Source organism: Mesoplodon mirus (assembly GCF_964341445.2).
Source record: "Mesoplodon mirus genome assembly, chromosome: 14".
Classification (NCBI taxonomy): Eukaryota; Metazoa; Chordata; class Mammalia; order Artiodactyla; family Ziphiidae; genus Mesoplodon; species Mesoplodon mirus.
Window position 1 is genome coordinate 50,311,697 of NC_138990.1, and position 21,022 is coordinate 50,332,718.

A 21,022-nucleotide genomic window follows, 5' to 3' on the forward strand; every position below is an offset into this window, starting at 1 on the left:
ATGTAATGTTAAACCTGGAAAGAACTTTGAATAGGAAACTGGAGACCAGAAGGCATTAATGGTTTGCTGTATTAATTAGTAGCTTAGCTAGGACTTAGCTTCAGAATGCAAACTTTATTATAATTAATTGCAGGAGTTGTCAGAACCAGATCATTATGTGACTCATAATTGATCCACTCATTGATTGAAGTTTAAGCCAAAATTTTTTAATGGCAGCTCTCAAAAGCTAACCTAGGGGTAAAACAGGAATAAAGACACAGACCTACTTGAGAATGGACTTGAGGATATGGGGAGGGGGAAGGGTAAGCTGTGACAGAGGTAAGGTATCTACCAAAGGTAAGGTAGATAGCTAGTGGGAAGCAGCCGCATAGCACAGGGAGATCAGATCGGTGCTTTGTGACCGCCTGGAGGGGTGGGATAGGGAGGGTGGGAGGGAGGGATACGCACGAGGGAAGGGATATGGGAACAGATGTATATGTATAACTGATTTACTTTGTTATAAAGCAGAAACTAACACACCATTCTGAAGCAATTATACTCCAATAAAGTTGTAAAAAAAAAAAAAAAGCTAACCTAGAATTTAGGGTCACGTGCAAATTAGGCTCTTCTTTCTACTGTATAGGATCTCCAGGAAAGGAGAGTCTGTGTTGAGTGTTCTGGTTTGCTGTTGCCGAAATTGTTTTCTAAAGTATCACTCCAGGGGCTTCCCTGGTGGCGCAGTGGTTGAGAGTCTGCCTGCTGATGTAGGGGACATGGGTTCGTGCCCCGGTCCGGGAGGATACCACGTGCCGCGGAGCAGCTAGGCCCGTGAGCCATGGCCGCTGAGCCTGTGCGTCCAGAGCGTGTGCTCCACAACGGGAGAGGCCACAGCAGTGAGAGGCCCGCGTACCGCAAAATAAATAGATAAATAAAGTATCACTCCAGTCTTGTTACTTCTAGTTAACAGCATTGATGGTTGTTTACTAGTGCATGTTGTCTGGTCGTACAAATGTGTTTTTTTTATTAATTCCTGTATGAACTCAAGCAAGTTCTTTACTATTCCCAATTTTTTTTCGACCAGAAATTTTGACATATGTACTACTGTGATTATCTGTAACCTCTAAGGCACTGGTACAGACTGTGAGTGGAATTTATTTTGTAATGTGGATAACAGAGTCTCTTCACTGCTTTTCTTTTTATCTATATAAATTTATTTATTTATTTATTTATTTATTTTTGGCTGCGTTGGGTCTTCGTTGCTGCACGCGGGCTTTCTCTAGTTGCAGCAAGCGGGGGCTACTCTTTGTTGTGGTGTGCAGGCTTATTGTGGTGCCGTCTCGTTGCAGATCATGGGCTCTAGGCATGCGGGCTTCAGTAGTTGTGGCATGCGGGCTCAGTAGTTGTGGTGCACGGGCTCTAGAGCGCAGGCTCAGTAGTTGTGGTGCACGGGCTTAGTTGCTCTGCAGCGTGTGGGATCTTCCTGGACCAGGGCTCGAACCCGTGTCCCCTGCATTGGCAGGCGGATTCTTAACCACTGCACCACCAGGGAAGCCCTTCACTGCTTTTTAGAATTGATCTTAAAAAAACCCAACAACCTTGGCTTCCCTGGTGGCGCAGTGGTTGAGAGTCTGCCTGCCGATGCAGGGGACACGAGTTCGTGCCCTGGTCCCGGAAGATCCCACATGCCACGGAGTGGCTAGGCCCATGAGCCATGGCCACTGAGCCTGCACGTCCAGAGCCTGTGCTCCGCAATGGGAGAGGCCACAACAGTGAGAGGCCTGCATACCGCAAAAAAAACCAAAAAACAAAAAACCAACAACCTTTATTTTGCCAAAACTAAAGATAAATGATGTAATTATATAAAGAAAAAGGTTAGCTGAAATAGCAGGAAACTCTTACTAGTCAGATTTATCCAAAACTAAGCATTAATATATGAGGCACTTAGCATAGATATTTGGTTTTAAAAGAAATAATGTATGAATAAATATATGAAAAAGTAAGGGAAGTTATGTGCGGTTTTCCTTTAGCAAATAATTTTGTCTAATGGTTTGTATATATAAATATGTAATGCCTTTAAAGAGAATTTATACATCACTTTGTTCTGAGGCACATAATGTACATAATAATGAAGGGAATCCAAAATGATACCCTGTTGGGAGTTCCTGGGGGTCCAGTGGTTAGGACTCTGTGCTTTTGCTGCCAGGCCTGGGTTCAGTCCGTGGTCGGGGAACTAAGATCCCGCAAGCCTCACAGTGCAGCCAAAACCAAACCAAACCAAACAAACAAAAAAACCAAAGTGATATCCTGTAATATATTTTGTATATATCTTCCATTTAAATTTTAAAGTTACAGTTATAAGTCTAGATTCTGGTACAAGGCTAGCTAGTTAGATGTGAAACCTTTCATGTGAATTCACCTCTCGTTTTCATTTTCTTGTAAAAATAGAAAGTGGTTTTTAGATATCATTACTGAAAAAAATTCAACTGAGTAACTTTTAAAGATTTTATTGGCTTATGCAGTGATTCATGAAATGGGCAGCATCCCATTTTGCAGATAGAAAGGAGCTCTGAGGAGCTGTACAAAATGAAAGACTTCAGGCAGAAGGAAGTGGGACAAGGAAGTTATACTAGCTAAAAGTGGATTAGTTATGGCAAGGTCACTTTCCTTTAGGAGATTGCAGGGGTCTGTCTGGCAGATTACTTCACTAGTGCTGACCAGGTGATTCCTGATTCACTAGTTTAAGATTCTGTTTCTGGGAGAGGCCAAAACTGTAATTAAGTCTTGGCTTGCTGACATGAGACTTAGCATAAGTGACTCCATTTTGGGCCTGCTGTCTTGTTTTTAGCACTGTCAACTACAAAATACAAAGATTGTATGCAGTAGCAGATGTTCATATGTAGAGATCTTCAAGTGAGAATTATTTAGTTGGATATATGCTCGTGTTGGTTAGGATTCACACATTTTACCTTGGTTTATAGTTTTGCCCTCTTTTCTCCTAAGATCTCAGTGGTTCAATAGCATCCCCAGATGTCAAGTTAAACCTTGGTGGAGATTTTATCAAAGAGTCTACAGCTACTACATTTCTGAGACAAAGAGGATATGGCTGGCTTTTGGAAGTTGAAGATGATGACCCTGAAGATAACAAGCCACTCTTGTATGTAAAAATAATATGTATTTTTTGGTTTTTAGAGCTAGTCTGTGGGATGATTGTATTTTTTCATATTATTTAAGACAGGTATAGAAAATCTTAACCTTTTTGGTCAAAAGTTTTAGCTATTTTCAGTTTTACTGTTATAGTTGACCCTTGAACAACACAGGTTTGAACTGTGTAGGTCTACTTGTACATAGATTATTTTTAATACATACATTGGAAAATTTTTTTGAGTTTGCAACAATGTGAAAAAACTCACAGACGAACCATGTAGCCTAGAAGTATCGAAAAAATTAAGAAAAAGGTATGTCTTGAATGCATAAAGTATATGTAGATGTACATGTAACATATAAAATATATGTTAATCAACTGTTTATGTGATTGGTAAGGCTTCTGATCAACAGTAGGCTATTAGTAGTTAAGTTTTGGGGGAGTCAAAATTATATGTGGATCTTTGACTGAGGGTGGCACCCATAACCCCCACGTTGTTCAAGGTCAACTGTAACTAGTAAAACTGAAATAATGAGAGAATATTTTTAACCTACTGAATGGCAAAAGTTAAAAGAATCATAATCCTATATCACACACAAATATACTCCAAACTGTTAGGACTTACCTGGGTCTATAGCTATCTGAAGTGAACATACAATGTAAGTAAAAAAACAAGGTGCTTGGGTGCGTGCTATGGAAGTTCAGTTTAAGATTTCCAAAAAGATTACCCCTCCAAACTCTCTCCCATATAGAAATTCTAGAGCTACCACTGGGAAGACGATAGGGATACTTTCACTTTCTTCATAGTACTTGAAAATTTTTAAGTGATTATGTACCACTTGGGGAAAAAAGGTGAAGAATTTAACAATTTTGGAAAGAAGAACCTATAGCTTTGTAAAATCAAGGTATTACCAAGTTATTCTCTGTAGTACTTATTGGTAGATCAAGTGCTAAAACATTCTGTTTCTTAATGTTAATATACCAAATTTCATCAAATCTAAGATGGTATGGATTATAAGATGCAGTTATTTAACGTTTATTGATAAAACAGAAAAAGTACCTAAGACAGCATAAAGCTAGGATATCAAAGGGCTATCTTATCTCCTTAGTGTAAGGATAAATGAGAAATAACCTACCATACAAAAAGAGACAGCAAGGAAGTTTGCTTGTCTGTTTGGCACTGGGTGGGGTGTTGGAAGAAAAAGTGTCTGTGAGAATATAGGATTGCAGTCTGATTTATCAGTATGGTCCCAAAAAGTCTCAAGCAGAGAATTTTATTTAAAGTCCCAAATTGATAGTGCCTCCAGGAGACTGGCAAAAGGAAAGGCAGATCTTGAAAGCACTTGGCTTCACTCCAGACTGACAGCAGTTGTAAGACACCAGCTATGTGAGATGCAACCCAACTTTAGAGATGCTGAAATGATGAAAATGTTCATCATGGAACCAGTGAAATGTGGTACTTCAAATGCAAATGTTTTGTTGATCTGTGGTGACTGTAATGTTATATTTAAACTTTTCTTAAATTCTGCTGCAACTGTCTCAGTATTCAGAAGTGTGTGCTTTTTAAGAATTCTTATTTTAAAATTATAGGGAAGAATTGGATATCGACCTAAAGGATATTTACTACAAAATTCGATGTGTTTTGATGCCAATGCCATCACTTGGTTTTAATAGGCAAGTGGTGAGAGACAATCCTGACTTTTGGGGTCCTCTGGCTGTTGTTCTTTTCTTTTCCATGATATCATTATATGGACAGTTTAGGGTAAGTATATCTTACTTTTCACAAATTCTAAATAGTTTAAGAGTTTTAAAATTGAAAATAGCCAAATATTAACTGTAGTACTTCATGCTTGAGAAATGCTTTAGCTTTACCCATTATTTCTCACTTGTTTATCCCTACAAGCTGTTCTTAATTAAATAAGTGGGGAGTGCCTTGGCTTAATGATTTCCAAACTCTTCTACATCATCATTCTCATAAAAAGTATTAGTATTTGTATGGCAAGTGGGTAAAATGGTTGGGACTGCTCCCAGCTGCCCATACCCTTTCTGATTTCTCCAAAGGATAAAGAGTTTGAAACACAATACTCATGTTCTTATCTTTTATTCATTTTTAGTTCTGTTTTTTTTTTTTTTTTTTTTTTTTTTTGCGGTATGTGGGTCCTCTCACTGTTGTGGCCTTTCCCGTTGCGGAGCACAGGCTCTGGATGCGCAGGCTCAGCGGCCGTGGCTCACGGGCCCAGCCGCTCTGCGGCATGTGGGATCTTCCCGGACCGGGGCACGAACCCGTGTCCCCTGCATCGGCAGGCGGACTCTCAACCACTGTGCCACCAGGGAAGCCCAGTTCTGTTTTTTAAAGTAAGCTTTTTAATAAATGATGACAAGAATTTCATCAGTATTTGTTTTTATGTAATACTTTGTCCTATTCTCAGAGGCTTTATCTCTATCATCAAAATACGGCACATGCATATCATTCCCTCATCCCTAGTTTAAGGCTTTAGGGGAGTAAAAAATAACTCTTTACCACAGAGTGATTTGGAAATGAATCAGTTTCCTTTTGTACTATAACATATTTCCACAAGTTTAGTGGCTTAAACAATACAGATTTATCCTTTGACAGTTCTGAAAGTCAGAAACCCAAATTGAGTCTTAAAGGGCTAAAATCAAAATGTCAGCAGGGCTGGTTCTTCTGGAGGCTCCAGGACAGTCTGTTGCTTGCCTCTTCCCATGTCTAGAGGCTGCCAACATTCCTTGACTACTGGCTGCATCACTGCAGTCTGTTTCCATTTGTCACATTGCCTTCTCTACTGTAGTCACGGATCCCTCTGCCTCCTTTTTTAAAGGACAGTTGTGATTACATGTAGTGCTCATCGGATAATCCAGAGTGTTCTCTCCATAGCAAGACCCTTAATGTTATATAACACTGGTCCTATTAATATTTACCTTGGATCAGTAGTTCATATCAAGTATTATGTTGCAAGTATAAGGACCATTGAAGAAGTTGAATGGGGGTTCTGGTCTCCTACCCACCATCAACCCTTCATGTAGAACATCTCTATATGAATTTTATCTATTTTATATAATCTTTCATTTGAACAAAGTGTTCTAAGGCTAAAAACAGAAGATTCTTATCTCCATAGAATGTTTCTTTGTCATTACTTAATTTATTTTTGTCAGTATGGACTCATGGATATTTATTTTATTTTCTGGACTATAATACAGTACTATCATTTATTTTATTGCTCAGATTGTTGCAGTTTTAGCCATTGGGAGCTCCTTCAGGTTACCTTCTGTATCCTTTTGACATATCCCCATCTTTTTTTGAGTGCTTCCTTTCTTTCTGACTCCACAGAGTGTTCTGGGCTCACCTTTTATTGTCCCTGTCCCAGCCCTGGAATCAGTCATTTTTCTAGGGAGTCCTAGTGCCTTTTGGGGAATATTTAGAAACCAGGATCTGGGCAATAAGTGTGCTTGTGTTGCTACTGGGTGTCATTATTTCTAGACACCCCCCAAGCAGACAGAACTTGGAAATATATGCATGTATCATTACTATGTCAAGTCTCAGGAGTTAAAATTGTGTGAAGTATCATCCACATTCTATTACTTGAATAAATGTGTAATTAATGTAAATTTTAGAGACCTCTTGAGAAGACTGGTAACTTGTTTCACAGATGAATTTACCTTCCAAAATGCTATAAAGCAGGGGTTGGGAGTCAACAGTTTGGTCTTTCTTTGCAGTTCTTTTATTATAGATCATAAAATACTAAGGTTTCCTTAGACAATTGATCATTGCTAAATTTTCAATTTGGATGTAAAATTACATTACACATTTATATTCTTGTTAAATTTTACCTGGGAACCCAAATTCTCTATGACCTGAAGTTGGGTATACCAAAATATCTTATATGGTAGAGAATTGAGTTCATGGGAAATTATTAGCTTATTTGGTACACAGATATTAACTGCATGAATTTTTTTTCTCTTAAGGTGGTCTCATGGATTATAACCATTTGGATATTTGGTTCATTAACAATTTTCTTACTGGCCAGAGTTCTTGGTGGAGAAGTAAGTGGTTAATTTTGAAAATAGCCTTTGTTTTTTATGGTAAGCTTTATTTTTGATACTGCAGGCAGTATCAGTAGCTATGTTCATTGTAACTGCTTTTTGTCCCAGAATTGCTTTTAAGTTATGCTACTTCTTTTAAGGTGATGTGAATATTAGTAAAAATGTTATGAGAAATAAAGAGGAAAGAAAAAAAAATCAAATTTCACTCATAAATAATTTATAGCTTTTTAGGGAAGCATGCAATGTATTCTCTGTTACAGCAGTTCTCAAACTTTTTGATCTCAGGTCCCCAAAGAGATTTCTTTCTGTAGGTTGTATTTATTGATATTTACCATGTTAGAAATTAAAATAAAAATTTTAAATATATATTTCTTCATTTAAAACTAAAAGTAAACCAAATACATTTTAACATAAAAAATACATTTTAATAAAAACTATTTTTCAAAACAAAGTGAGAAAAAGGTATTGTTTTACATTTTTGCAAGTAGCTTTAATGTCTGGGTTAGTGGAAATTGTATTCTAATATCTGCTTTCTGCATTCAATTGTTACGCTATATTTTGGTTAAAGTAAAAACTAAGGCCTCACACAGGTATATAATTTTAAAAGGAAGAGTGTTTTAATACATTTTTTGAATGATTATGATTATTCTACTCTGATACTACATCAACACTCAACAAGTAATATTTTCTTAAAGGTTTGTTGTAATGAGGAATCTCAAACCGTATCAGTGAACTTTTTATACACTGTATCATTGAAATTCACTTTGGATGGATCTTTTTACCCATGCACGGTCAACTAAGAAAACATTAGTTCCCTGAGGTTTGTAGATCTTCCAAATGTTGACTCGTTTTATTATACAGTGTCAGAAAATCACATTCATTAATAGCACCACCTATTTCATCAGAAAAATCTGTACTGGAAAACTATCAAGATAACAGTGTTGGATACAAGTTTTCCAAAATTCTACTTTTTGCTTGAGAGAGAGAATTTTGTAATTTGGAAGAAATACTGTCAGTTGTTTTCCTTGAAATAATAGGCTCACTTGATTCATTTTCATTCATGTTGCCTGTCAATACCTAACTCTGAATAATCATAGTTTGTCTTTCAGTTGTTCTTTCAAGTAAAAATAGTATTCTGTGGATAAAGCATCTAATTCAACTCTTCACTCACACAGTTGTACAAATGCTTTTCCTTGGGATAACCATTGAATCAAGATACAGAAGAAATGCTTTCTGTGTGCTTCTCATTTTGTTACACAGAATATTAAAAAGACATATTCAAAGGTTGAGGCTTGATAAAATTAATCATTTTAACTGCTTCATTAAGGACATTCTTAAGTGAAACTGGCTTTTTTTCTTCTTTTCCTGTGAGTGTGGGTTAGTAAAGAACACAGTAACTACTAGTATGTTTCATGCCACCTTGATTTGTGCTAAAGCAGCATGTTTTACCCGTTGCTTTTGTTCTATTAGTACCAATATCAACCCAATTAAAAAGGCAAATAATGTTTTATTACTATTATAAAAAATAGTTTTGTGGGTTTTTTTTTTTAAGTTTTATTTATTTAATTTTTTTTCTGTGCCTTGAGGCATGCGGGATCTTAATTCCCCGACCAGGGATTGAACCTGTGCCCCCCTGCAGTGGAAGCGTGGAGTCTTAACCACTGGACCTCCAGGGAAGTCCCCTATTACAAAAAAGACGTTCCAGTCTTTTAGAGGAGTCTCTGGGACCCCAAGAGGTCCATGGGCCACACCTTGAGAATCACTGATCCATTAAATTAGACTTTATGAATTGCTATAGACCTAGGAATTCCAGCACTCTGGAATTCAACTCTCTGTGGAGAGGGTAAAGCACAAGGGATGCCAGGCGAGTTACTATATCATGTGGGTGCTGACTCATATCAGGCTTATTACTCTATGAACACTGAATGCTAAATGCAGAACTCTTGAGCCTTTTTCTCATACTTGGTGGAAAGGTCTCCACCAAGCTCTTGTTCTTCTGCTTTCCAGTTTCCAAAATTAAGTTGCTCTTGTTCTGTCTTCTAATCTCCTGTTTATGCCTCTTATAAAAAGGAGTTTCCTTTTTTCCTTCCCTTTTAATGGAGTTTCAGGAAGGAATGGTATTAGATATATGCACTCAATCCATCATCTTAACTTAAAACTCTTGAATAAATGTAGAATAACATTTATCTATGTAATTTTCTCACTCTGCTTATGAAAATTTGAAATAATTCTAACAGGGACATTTGTTTGCATATTATTTCTTATATTCTACAAAACCTCATATAATTTTTATGTGAAAAAAGGTATCACTAAATGTTTTGGTAATTTAGGACTGTTGATAGAGAAGTTAAAAGACCTAGATCTTAATTTGAACTCTTACCAACTAGCTTTGCTTTCCTGAACAAAGCTCTTTGTTTCTGGAATCACTTTCTTCATAATGGGGACAGTAATACCACATAGGGTTGTTAGTGCCTTTGATCTTCACAGTATGTGAAGCTCTGTTACGGAGTGTGGCACACAGTAGCCACTAAAAAATATTTTTCTCTTCAGTCCTCCTACCTTCTTTCCCTTCCCTTCTAGTCTGCATTTGTCACATCTAGCTTCTCTAGACTTGAATTTTTCATCAGAATAAGATGGTTGTGGTTCCTTTAAATAATCCTCCTACAACAAGGGAGATAGTGACTAAGAGATATACTCAAGGTAATTGGATATATAAGTCTGAAGCTCAAAAGAGAGAGAGCAGGAAATGTAGATTTGGGTATTATCAGAATTGATAATTGAAATCACGGTGGGTTGTTGACATTGTCCACGAATATAAGAGACTATATGATAATTTGAAATATAATGGGTATGATACTTTTTTCTTAATTCTCACATTTATGTAAGTACAACAAAGTATATATGATGTTTAATAGTGGTTAAAAATAAGTGTCTTGATTTCTGTGATATTTATTTAACGTTTTGAAAATTCACAGGTTGCATATGGCCAAGTTCTTGGAGTTATAGGATATTCATTACTTCCTCTCATTGTAATAGCCCCTGTACTTTTGGTGGTTGGATCATTTGAAGTGGTGTCTACACTTATAAAAGTAAGTAGTGTGTTATAAAAAGTAGTTTACTGTTTCCCAGTAAAAAAAAAAAAAGTATACAGTTGTCCCTCCATATCCACGGGAGATTCGTTCTAGGACCCCCCGCAGACAAGAAAATCTGCAGATGCTCAAGTTCCCTATACAAAATGGTGTAGTATTTACATGTAATCTGTGCACATCCTTCCATCTACTTTAAATCATCTCTAGATTACTTACAATACCTAATACAATGTAAATGCTATGTAAATAGTTGTCTGTAGTGCAGCAAATTCAAGTTTGGCTTTCTGGAACTTTCTGGAATTTTTTCTTCCCCCCAAATATTTTTGATCCACAGTTGGTTGAGTCGGTGGATGCAGAACCCACAGGTAATAAGAGCTGACTGTACTAGTTCTCTGGCTAAGAATCTTGTAATCTATAACGTATGTTTATCAAACAGTTCGTAGTGTTTTGGAACAGTGACCTTACTCACTAATTATACCAGTTATATTTCTTTTATTTTCCCCTTTTAATGGCCATAAATTATAATGTATGTCTAGGGCAGAATAAAGAACAAAGAGCAAATCAGACCTTGGGGTATTACACTCAGAGAATTTTTTATATAATGTTAAAATTTTCTTCTCGTTCATCTGACTTAGATTTTGTGGGAGGTATTTATTTAAAATTCCACTGGCTCAAAAGGACATGTGTACCCCAGTGTTCATTGCAACACTATTTACAGTAGCCAGAACATGGAAACAACCTAAATGTCCAACAACAGATGAATGGATAAAGAAGATGTGGTACATATATACAATGGAATATTACTCAGCCATAAAAAAGGAACAAAATTGGGTCATTTATAGAGATGTGGATGGACCTAGAGTCTGTCATACAGAGTGGAGTAAACCAAAAAGAGAAAAAAAATACCGTATATTAACACATATATGTGGAATCTAGAAAAATGGTACAGATTAACCTATTTGCAGGGCAGGAATAGAGACGTAGATGTAGAAAATGGACATGTGGACACAGGTGTGGAAGGGGAGGGTGGGACGAACTGGGAGATTAGGATTGATATATGTACACTACCATGCGTAAAATACATAGCGGGAACGTTCTATAAAGCACAGGAAGCTCAGCTTGATGCTCTGTGATGACCTAGATGGGTGGGATTGGGAAGGGGGGTGGGAGGGAGGTCCAAGATGGAGGGGATATAGGTGTGCATACAGCTGATTCACTTCATTGTACAGCAGAGACTAGCACAACATTGTAAAGCAATTATACTCCAATAAAAAAAAAACCTCGCTAAAAATAGATAAAATAATATTCCACTGGGACTGGACATTTATTTAATAATTGTCACTCATATTTGAATAGTAAGTTCTTTATCAAATATGATATATATGGTTCTAATAAATTGGCTTTTATGTGTTGCAGAGATCAGGACTTCTTTGTGCTGTGTTAAGCTTATATTAACATATGTACCCACTTTAAACATTTACTGATAGCATTAAATATTACTGAGTACTGATTGAACTTAAATTTTGGCATTTATTAACTTTGAACAACTTTTGGAAATAAATGACCACTCTAACACATGTATGTATATTACACAGTGAATATAATTTTTTTTCTTTATGGAAAATAGAACTTCGACTTAAATACTTAAGTTTTTAAGTAGAGTAACTTCTGTGGGTTTTGGTTTTACTTAAAGTTTATTACTAATTCCAATATAAAAGAAATTATTCCTTTTAGAATTGAGTAACTACAGGCTAATACTGACATTATATAAGCCTTGGGTATTGAGAAGAGTTGGATTTTGGAACCAGTCAGTTCTGAATTCACATTCTGGTTCTGCCACTTACTTGCTGTTTGCCTTGGGGAGATATCTTTTCGTACCCTCCTATGCAAAATGGGAGTCTTAACTACTTTTTAGGGATTGTTATGGATTTTAAAGTATAAATAATGTCTAGTATAGTGCTTGACAGAGTAGGCAAAGTGGTAGCTGTTATTATTATAAATGCTAAACGAATATTTTGAGAACATCTCTGTATGTTTGAACTGTTTGAACACTTTAGAGACCAAGGAGAAGAGCTTTCTTTCCTCTAATCCTAAATTTTTAATTGTCATTATTAGCACTTAGTTTAAAAGTCTTACAGTACAAGAGCTAGCCCCATACTGGCATTTAATTATCTAGCCTTAGTGAACATACCACTTTACTGAATCATTCAGGATCACTGCTTGTGTGTTGTTTTACTTGGGTTAAAGCCTGTTTGAATGCTTCTGAGACTACTCCCCAAATTGCTAAAACTGTCCTCTAGTTATTTTTAGCCATTGAGTTCAACTGAAAATTGGTCTTAATGTTCTTTATGCAACATGTGAATGTATTATTATAAAACGGAAGAATCTTTTTTATATCATTAAAAGTTTAGGATACAATTCTTTTTAAACTTTAGATTTTCTTCCCCACATTTCTTTCCCTAATCACTTAATCTTCTGTGTGTAGCAATCTGTTTTACATGTTTCTTGTTTTAGTCCAAAGTTTGCTGAGAAATAATGTTGCAAAACTCTCATCACTTAACTCTAGCATTAGAATACAGTTTAATCTACAAGCACTATTTTTTTAACATTAAACCTCTATAACTCTTACCAATCTTTAACCATTTATTTACAAAAAAATTTAACCATACAAATGCAATTTGATTATAATTTTACTTCATTTATTTCCCTATAATTTTTTGTAGGTTTAAAATATCTTGCAGGGTTTTTTGTATGTTTTTAGTTTAAAAAGCACAATATAAAATCGGACCATCTCAAATACATTTTCAGTCAGTCTGCCAGTATTTATTTTTTACCTCTGTACCAGTGGTTCTCAACTGATGGCGATTTTGCCCCCCAAGGACATTGGCAATGTCTGGAGACATTTTTGGGTATCACAAATGGGGAGGGCTGGGATGGCACTAGTATATAGTGACTAGAAGCCAGGGATACTGCTAAACATCCTACAGTGCACAGGACAACTTCCCACAACTATTTTCCAGCTCAAAAATTTGATTAGTGCGTGGTTGAGAAACCCTGGTCTGTGCTAGGTCTGTTTCTGTCATAGTTTCCCTGATTTCTACCGTTATAGTTCTTCCTTTCATTTTATTCTGTAAAATGCCTTCAGTGACTATATTAGTAAGTATTATATAAATTTCTAGTTGAAATAATTTAAAATTAAGCACATGCATAATCAGAAAACTCTCTTCCATTATGGTTTACCATGGGATATTGAATATAGTTCCCTGTGCTATACATTAGGATATCAGCTATACTTCAATTTTTTTAAAAAAGCAAAAAAAAATTTTTTATCATGAAAAATTTTCAAACATTAAAAAAAAAAAGAAAACTCAACCAAAATGTTATGGTTTTCCTCCTTTCCATGTAACGCTATACTTCTACCTTGTCCTGGGAAAATGATTTGTTACCTAATAAATGTTGTGTAAAATTTTCACTTAATATGTTTTTCTACTTCTTGGGGAAAAAAAAAGGAAAAATTTCTACTTTGTGAAGATCAATTAGTTTTCTTTCAGGAAACAAATATCTTTCAGCTGCCTATCCCTATAATTTTCCGAAAGTTGCCGTATCTTAAGTCACCAGGGACACTTGTTAAAAAGTCTGATAATTAGACCCTTCTTCCCTTAGAGATTCTCATTCAGTAGAACTAGAATGAATCCCAGGATTCTGTTTTTTAATAGGCACCCAAGGTGATTCCTGTGATTAGACAAGTTTGATAACAAAAGACTTCATTTGCAGAAGTCAGGGAGCAGAGCAAGGATGAATATTCCTAACAAGTTTTAAACATTCTCAATAAGTGTTACTGCTTCTAAAATTGGTTGTTAGGGTTGTTTTAAAAAAAATACTGTAAATGTTATTTTTATGATACCCAGAATGTTAATTAACTTGCTAATACGCTGCCTTTTGTCTTTTTTGTTTGTTTTTTTAAAGCTCTTTGGTGTGTTTTGGGCTGCCTACAGTGCTGCTTCATTGTTAGTGGGTGAAGAATTCAAGACCAAAAAGCCTCTCCTGATTTATCCAATCTTTTTATTATACATTTATTTTTTGTCCTTATATACTGGGGTGTGATCTAAGTCATATATGAGTAGAAAAAGACAATGTTACCTTTCTGTGTAGGCTGGGAATTCTTGCTTGAGGGGATTGAAAAAAACGTATTGATGGTAAAATTTTACATGTTCCAGATGTAAAGGCAGTCTAAGGTCTTTTTAAAACAATATTTTTTTTGTATTTAATTAAGCAATTGTAGTTACCTGAATATTTTTGGTCAGAATTCTGAATTCTCTTTGATTCATCATATTCCAGTGAATAAAATATAAAAGCATTGTGTTTTTAAGATTGTGTCAATATTCACCTAAAAACTTGTGCCAAAAGCACCAGGAATGGTAATTATATTTCACTTGAAGGGTAAATATGACAGCATCCTGATAATCCAGAAGTGCAATTTTTTTCTTTAAAGGGTTTTCTCCTGCATTGCAGATCCTGTAGATATATATTTATATTTATATATGTATTTATGAAGTAATTCTTATTATTCACAAAACATATTTCTGAATAACCTAAAAATTAAGATATTTTAAATCTGATGCTTAAACTTTATTTAATTTGGCCATTAATCTTTTTATTTATAAATTTAATTTTGCTTTTAAATTATATATAATTTAAAAAATCTCATACATGCTTCAGTCAGTATGTCCTTGTTAAGAATTCTTAATAATAACAATTGAAATTAACAACAGTTGCTGATGTACATTTGGTTTGTTTGGGTGTGCTTTTAAAAACCACTTTTGAATGTCTAAACATTTGATTTAAAGTTTCTGTTTATCTTTCTGACCAAAAAAGCAAGAGGTATGATGGATATGGCATTCATTAAAATTGTCAATATGCAGAAAAACAGTAATATTTTAGCACCAGTAAATATTTTTAAGTGGTACTCCGAAGTCATAAAAGTTGCTGGAAAGAGACCATTAGAGTCTTGTGGTCCTGAACAATGTTATATGAAGTAGAAGAAAATAAAATGCTTCCCAGCTGTGTGTTTTGTTTTTATAACACCTTGTCCTGTATTACTTGATATTTGAACAAGTATCAGGTACTCTTTAACAAGAATACAATAATATTTGCAAAGGGAAGTATTAAGAAATTTTAACTAGAGGAAATTTTTTGGCAAATAATTTCATAGACGGTAGATGTACGTTTAATTAATCTTAGTTTGTACAGTAGATAAAATAATTTATATCGATAAAATAGCAAATGCCTAATAACCATTAGCATATTATTATATTATCCTTTCTGGTCTCAGCTGGAAGAGTTAACTGGTGTCTTCAATATAATAACGTGGCCACCTCTTGGTATGTATTCCTTTAGCAAGCTGATCTGTCAGGAAATATCCAGCAACTCTGAAGTAAGCCTACAAATTAGCAAAATATCAAGCCCATCTCTCTTCCTTTCCCCCTCTCCCCTCCCCCACCTGAAAAAGAAAAAAAAAGCTTATTTTAAGCTGCAGGAAAAGTATGGAGCTACCTTTGGGCCAGAATTATGTGGAAAAATTACATAATGCTGATTATTTAAACAAGTTTAGGAAAACAGATTAGAAGCAACAGAAGGATAGAACCTGTAGAACCTAAAATAATATGGAATAGTGAGCTACAGCTACAGAAGCAGCAACTGTAAAATGAACATTTGTCATACTTCAGGAGTTTATGAGATCAGTACTTTGTTATAGTAGATTATTATATTTGATGGTCATAGTGTTGACCCTGAAATCTTCCTCAGAAAGCTTAGGGGTCCATACCAGGCAGTAGAATTTTACTAAGCAATAAGTCAAGGCATTTTAGGACCAACTCCATCAAAAAGATGGTTTAAAAATTTGTTAAGCTATCATTTCTTTAAGATGTGAATAAAAAGTTCACTTATATGAATCACGTTTATTCCTGATGATGTAAGAAAAAATGAGATATTTGTGTTCTAAAAAAGTATTTAAAAATAACAGCATTTAATCTTGGGACCTGTCCAATTTAGGATATATATAAATACAATTTATAATGTTTCAAGCTCAGCCAATGTCTTCATGTGCTAATGAGCAAAGCAGTTAAAACAGATTGTTAGTTTGAAAACATGACTTGTAAATGTGTGCAAGATACAGTACTGCTACAGCTGATAATGGTAAGCTGACTACAATGTCCTCTCCTTGAATTTATATATAATAATATTTTATGTCATATTGATTTTAAATCATGATTTCCAACCTAATTATTAGTTCATTAGTATTTTTAAAACAGTTACCCAGATAGCCTCTTCTAGGTGTCTGTGTGTGCATATACATGTTTTAAGTGTTTTCAGTTGTAGTAATCCTGATGAATGTTAATCCTCAAAAAAAAAAGAAAAGAATTATGAGACATTTACTTCTGTTTTAAATTGATTATAAAATAACTAAAATTTTGAATATAAATCAAAGTATATATAATTTTCTTTGTATTAAAATACAGTTTAGGAGATTTGTAAAGTTTTATGAACTGTTACTAAACCTGCTAATTTCTAAGGTCTATAAGATAGTTTTATATATATCTATTTCCAAAAATTCCCCCAATATTAATATATTAATATTCTAAATTAGTGAAAATTTGCATTGACTTAAAATGTGAGGTAGATATTTTTGTTTAAATATTGTTTAAAATTTAGTTCATTTAAAAAATTCTGATGTAATAAAACATTGAATAAAATAATGCTTCTACAAACAAATAAAAACAATATTTTTCATATTCAATAGAACAGTGTTTTAAAATGATTGTTATTTATTTATCTTTTACATTTTCAGTAGTGCATATTTTAGCTAGTGTTAGGCTTCAGGAAATTGTGACACGTTTGTTAAGTTTTGTTAAAATGTCTTACTTCCATACAGTTTTTTTTGGTAATTGAACAAATTGGTTTTCTTGTTTTGTTCTTTGCAGCAGAGGAGAACAACACACATCATGGGGAACCATAGGGTGTCTCAGAGTGTTTAAAAGGACCTATTAACAGGATTTAGGCTTGTGTTAATACAATTCATGGCAGTCTGAAATAAGTCTTAATAGAGCCAAAAATCACCCTCAGATATTCTCTTCTCTGAAATTTTAGTCATATAAACAATATAAGTGTTTTATTATCCTCTTTCATAAAAGGTTTCTTTAACTGAACCCTTGTACCTAGTACTACATTTTAATTTCCCTTTAGAAACTGAATTACAAGTACTCTATTCCTCATTTGTTTAATCTCCTGACAGTACTTTGTGTGTTTGAGAATCTGTTGTCAGTTTTCAAATAAATTCCAAAATATGATTTTTGACATTAGTGAAGACTAGACATTCTTATATCTTTGCACTAGAAATCATTATATTTTCTGAAGAAAGTCTGCTTGTGAATACATTTTCTTTATAACAAACTTTCTTCCTGTACAGTTTCTTTGTAACAATTTTAGACCCTACTGTGTCTTATGGGGTATAGTGGTCTGAAGAGAAATGGTTAAGAGAATATTTATTCCCTGTGCAAAGCATATATTATTGAAGCTTAGGGTTAGGTTGCTCATTTGAAATTCTTTTGATATGCTGAGGTTGCAGTTTGGAGGTTAATTTAAGGAAAGAATGTCAGGATGATTAAGATGGCATTAGTAAAATAATTTCCTATTTTACGTTTTGTATTAGTAGTAACCCTGGTTTCAACTTTTCTCATTTTCAGCAAGATATCCACAAGTTTTTACTTTGAAGATATTTAATTTACAATTTTCAAGTGCTTGGAAAAAATTCCTCAAACATCCCTTCTGAACAGTTCAGTGATATACTAATGCTGTCACTGAGATTTAAGTTAGATATTAATATGAAAAAAATTTTAATGAAATATTTTGAATTTACTTGTAATTAGAGTATATGAAGGTTATTAATGCCTATGGGGTGGGGAAAGTAAGCTTTCCTACCTGTAATAATTTTGTTAAATTAACACTTGGAATATAAGTAAGTTAGATTTATCAAGAGTAGAAACCTTAGTTTTTCTATAATAGTTGCCACTGAGCCGTTTTTATTAAAAATCAAACAAGAAAAAAAAGCTTACCAAAGTACTTATACAGGATAAAATGAAATTACACAGAATGACTGGTTATGAGAGAAATTTGTCATCTGGTAATAAAGAGAAAAAGCTAATATAAAAGTAGATTGGTGCTATTCACAAATAAGTGCTCACTGATGAAGATAAATGATTGAAATTCTACATTTTTCTTGGTTTTTTTTTTGTTTGTTTGTTTGTTTGTTTTTTTTACAGTACGCGGGCCTCTCACTGTTGTGGCCTCTCCCATTGTGGAGCACAGGCTCCGACGCGCAGGCTCAGCAGTCATGGCTCACGGGCCTAGCCGCTCCGCGGCATGTGGGATCTTCCCGGACCGGGGCACGAACCTGTGTCCCCTGCATCGGCAGGCGGACTCTCAACCACTGCGCCACCAGGGAAGCCCTTTCTTGGTTTTATAGTGATTTTTCTTTTGTGGAATTAATCAGTTGCTATTTAAATATCACTTAAATTGTGTGCACCATTTGATAATGAAACAACCCATATGTTTTGTAATCCTTATGCTGAATTACACTCTGATAATTTAGTGTCTCCATAGAAAACAGTGAAAATATTCTTGTTGATGATGATGGGCCTAGGTGCTAAGTCCCTCATACTCCATCTTCTTTGCTAAATGGGACCTAGGAAACTCTTTAGCCTAATACAAATTTATTTTCCAAGGATGGTACTGGTGATGGCCCCAAGAATGAAATGTTCAGAAGAAACAGCATTCAAATTGGGTAACTTGAATGTGAAGAGATAGTAGATATTCATCAACTATTAATTGACCCCTTTCTATGTGCCAGGTACTACACTAGGTGCAGGAATACAATGATGTGCAACAAAGACCACACATGTACCCTAATGAGCCAGTATTTTTTGAAAGGTAGACAATTAGTTTAACAAGGTGTAAAACAATTGCAACAAATGGAGAAAGGCCTGTGGTGGCAAGAGAGTGTATAACAGAGAGAGGAATTAGACAAGAAAAGCCTTCCTGAGGCAATGATGCTTAAGCTGAAATCCTTAGGGATAAGTAAAAAACTAAGCAGAGAAGGGAGGGAAGACTGTTACAGACAGAGGGAATAGCAGGTGAGTAGAAGGAAATGAAAACTCGTTTGGCTGAAGTTTAGTTGTTTGTGAAATCGAGCAGGTATATATTGGTACCACACCATACCTGACATTCTAAGCCATGTTTTCTTTGTCAGAGCTTTTGATTAGAAATACGGTATCTGAAACGTGCTTTTAAACTAAGGCCAAGGTCTGCAATTCTACTCTTGATATATCCCGACAGAAGTGCATGTACATATGCCACAAAAGACATATGCAGAGTAACATGAAAAATTGGACATAGCATATCCATCAACATAAAATGGTACAATTATATAGTGGAATCTTATGCAATGAAAAGGAATAGAGTCTTGTGCAAAGTGACCACCAAAAAGTCTTAATGCTTACCCCTAATGGTGAGGGAGAAGGGTTGTATTTGGAAAGACTCTTGAGGGACTTTAATGGGTGGTTTTTAATGATTTATTAAGCTGCATGTTTCATGTACTTTTCTGTATGTGTGTTACAGTGCATCCTTACATTGTTATAATTGTTTTAACATAGTTAAATTGCCACTCTGCATTTTACTCTTTTTCATGTATTATTATGCCATAGCCATCTTCATGTTATACAAACTTCATAACCATTTCTTCAGAGAAATCTTCCCTGAATCTTGTAACTGTCCAACCATGTGCCCCAGTTAATGTCTATTACATCATGGCTTATTTCATTTGTAGTACTACTACTCTTGGTGTCTAGTTTGTTTTTGTTTTTGTTTTTTCATTCCTCCACTATAATGTAAGCTCCATTGGGGCAGGGACATTTTCTGACACGTTCATCAGTGTATCCTCAGTACTTTCGTTGAATGAATACATGAACCTGGTCATTGAATCCCGAAATAAAATTCGGATCCAGTGAATTTCAAAACTAATAGCTTAATTATAGTCTTTCATATATCGTTAAAGTTAGGCAAAACTCTAGAGATCACTAATGAGTGTAATCATACGTCACTATACAGATGAGGAAACTAAAGCCTAAGGAAGGCTTGTCTAAAGTAACACTGTTGACCGGCAGAGTTGGAATAAGAGCTTATGTCTTCAAACCCTAAGTCTAGTGCTCTTTCCATTACAGCATGGAACAACAGTGTTGCCAGTCAAGAGAGCAACATAGATAGTTGCCTTCTGCTGTAATCCATCATATAGATAATTGAAACACCCTTTCTTTCTCTTTCCTTTTTGATCTTTTCCATTCCACTTTTAAAAATCCACTATTAGCTCTAGGCTTACAAGTGCTACACATTAATATTAATTAAGGTTCAAAGGGCTGTTGTGAGGTTTAAGCGATCTAGCTAATATAAAGCATATAGAATCCTAGTATTTAGTAAATAGTAGCTATTAAGCTGAAGTCATTGACATCAATGAAACGAGGGTTTCCAGAAACATAATTATATATAGGAAGTTAGTATGTTAGAAGTTAGAGGTAGCATGCCAAATTGGTATAAAAAGATGGATTATTAAATAAGTGAGATATTGCATCAATAGGCATGTATTTGTTTGCAAGAAACAACCCTATGATCAGTGGCTTCAGTAAATAGGAGTTTATTTTTC

The 21,022-nt window shown here is 34.9% G+C and overlaps 1 protein-coding gene across 1 annotated transcript in view; it reads left to right on the forward strand.

Annotated features, from left to right (window-relative positions):
* YIPF4 (Yip1 domain family member 4) overlaps positions 1–16,970 on the forward strand; it is a 29,254-nt gene extending 12,284 nt beyond the window's left edge. The window contains exons 2-6 of the mRNA XM_082642254.1: positions 2,980–3,133; positions 4,712–4,883; positions 7,106–7,183; positions 10,159–10,272; positions 14,239–16,970. Coding sequence (XP_082498380.1) covers positions 2,980–3,133; positions 4,712–4,883; positions 7,106–7,183; positions 10,159–10,272; positions 14,239–14,376 — 656 coding nt within the window. The 3' untranslated portion in view covers positions 14,377–16,970. The remainder of the gene's footprint in view (positions 1–2,979; positions 3,134–4,711; positions 4,884–7,105; positions 7,184–10,158; positions 10,273–14,238) is intronic.
* The last annotated feature ends 4,052 nt before the right edge of the window (positions 16,971–21,022 follow it).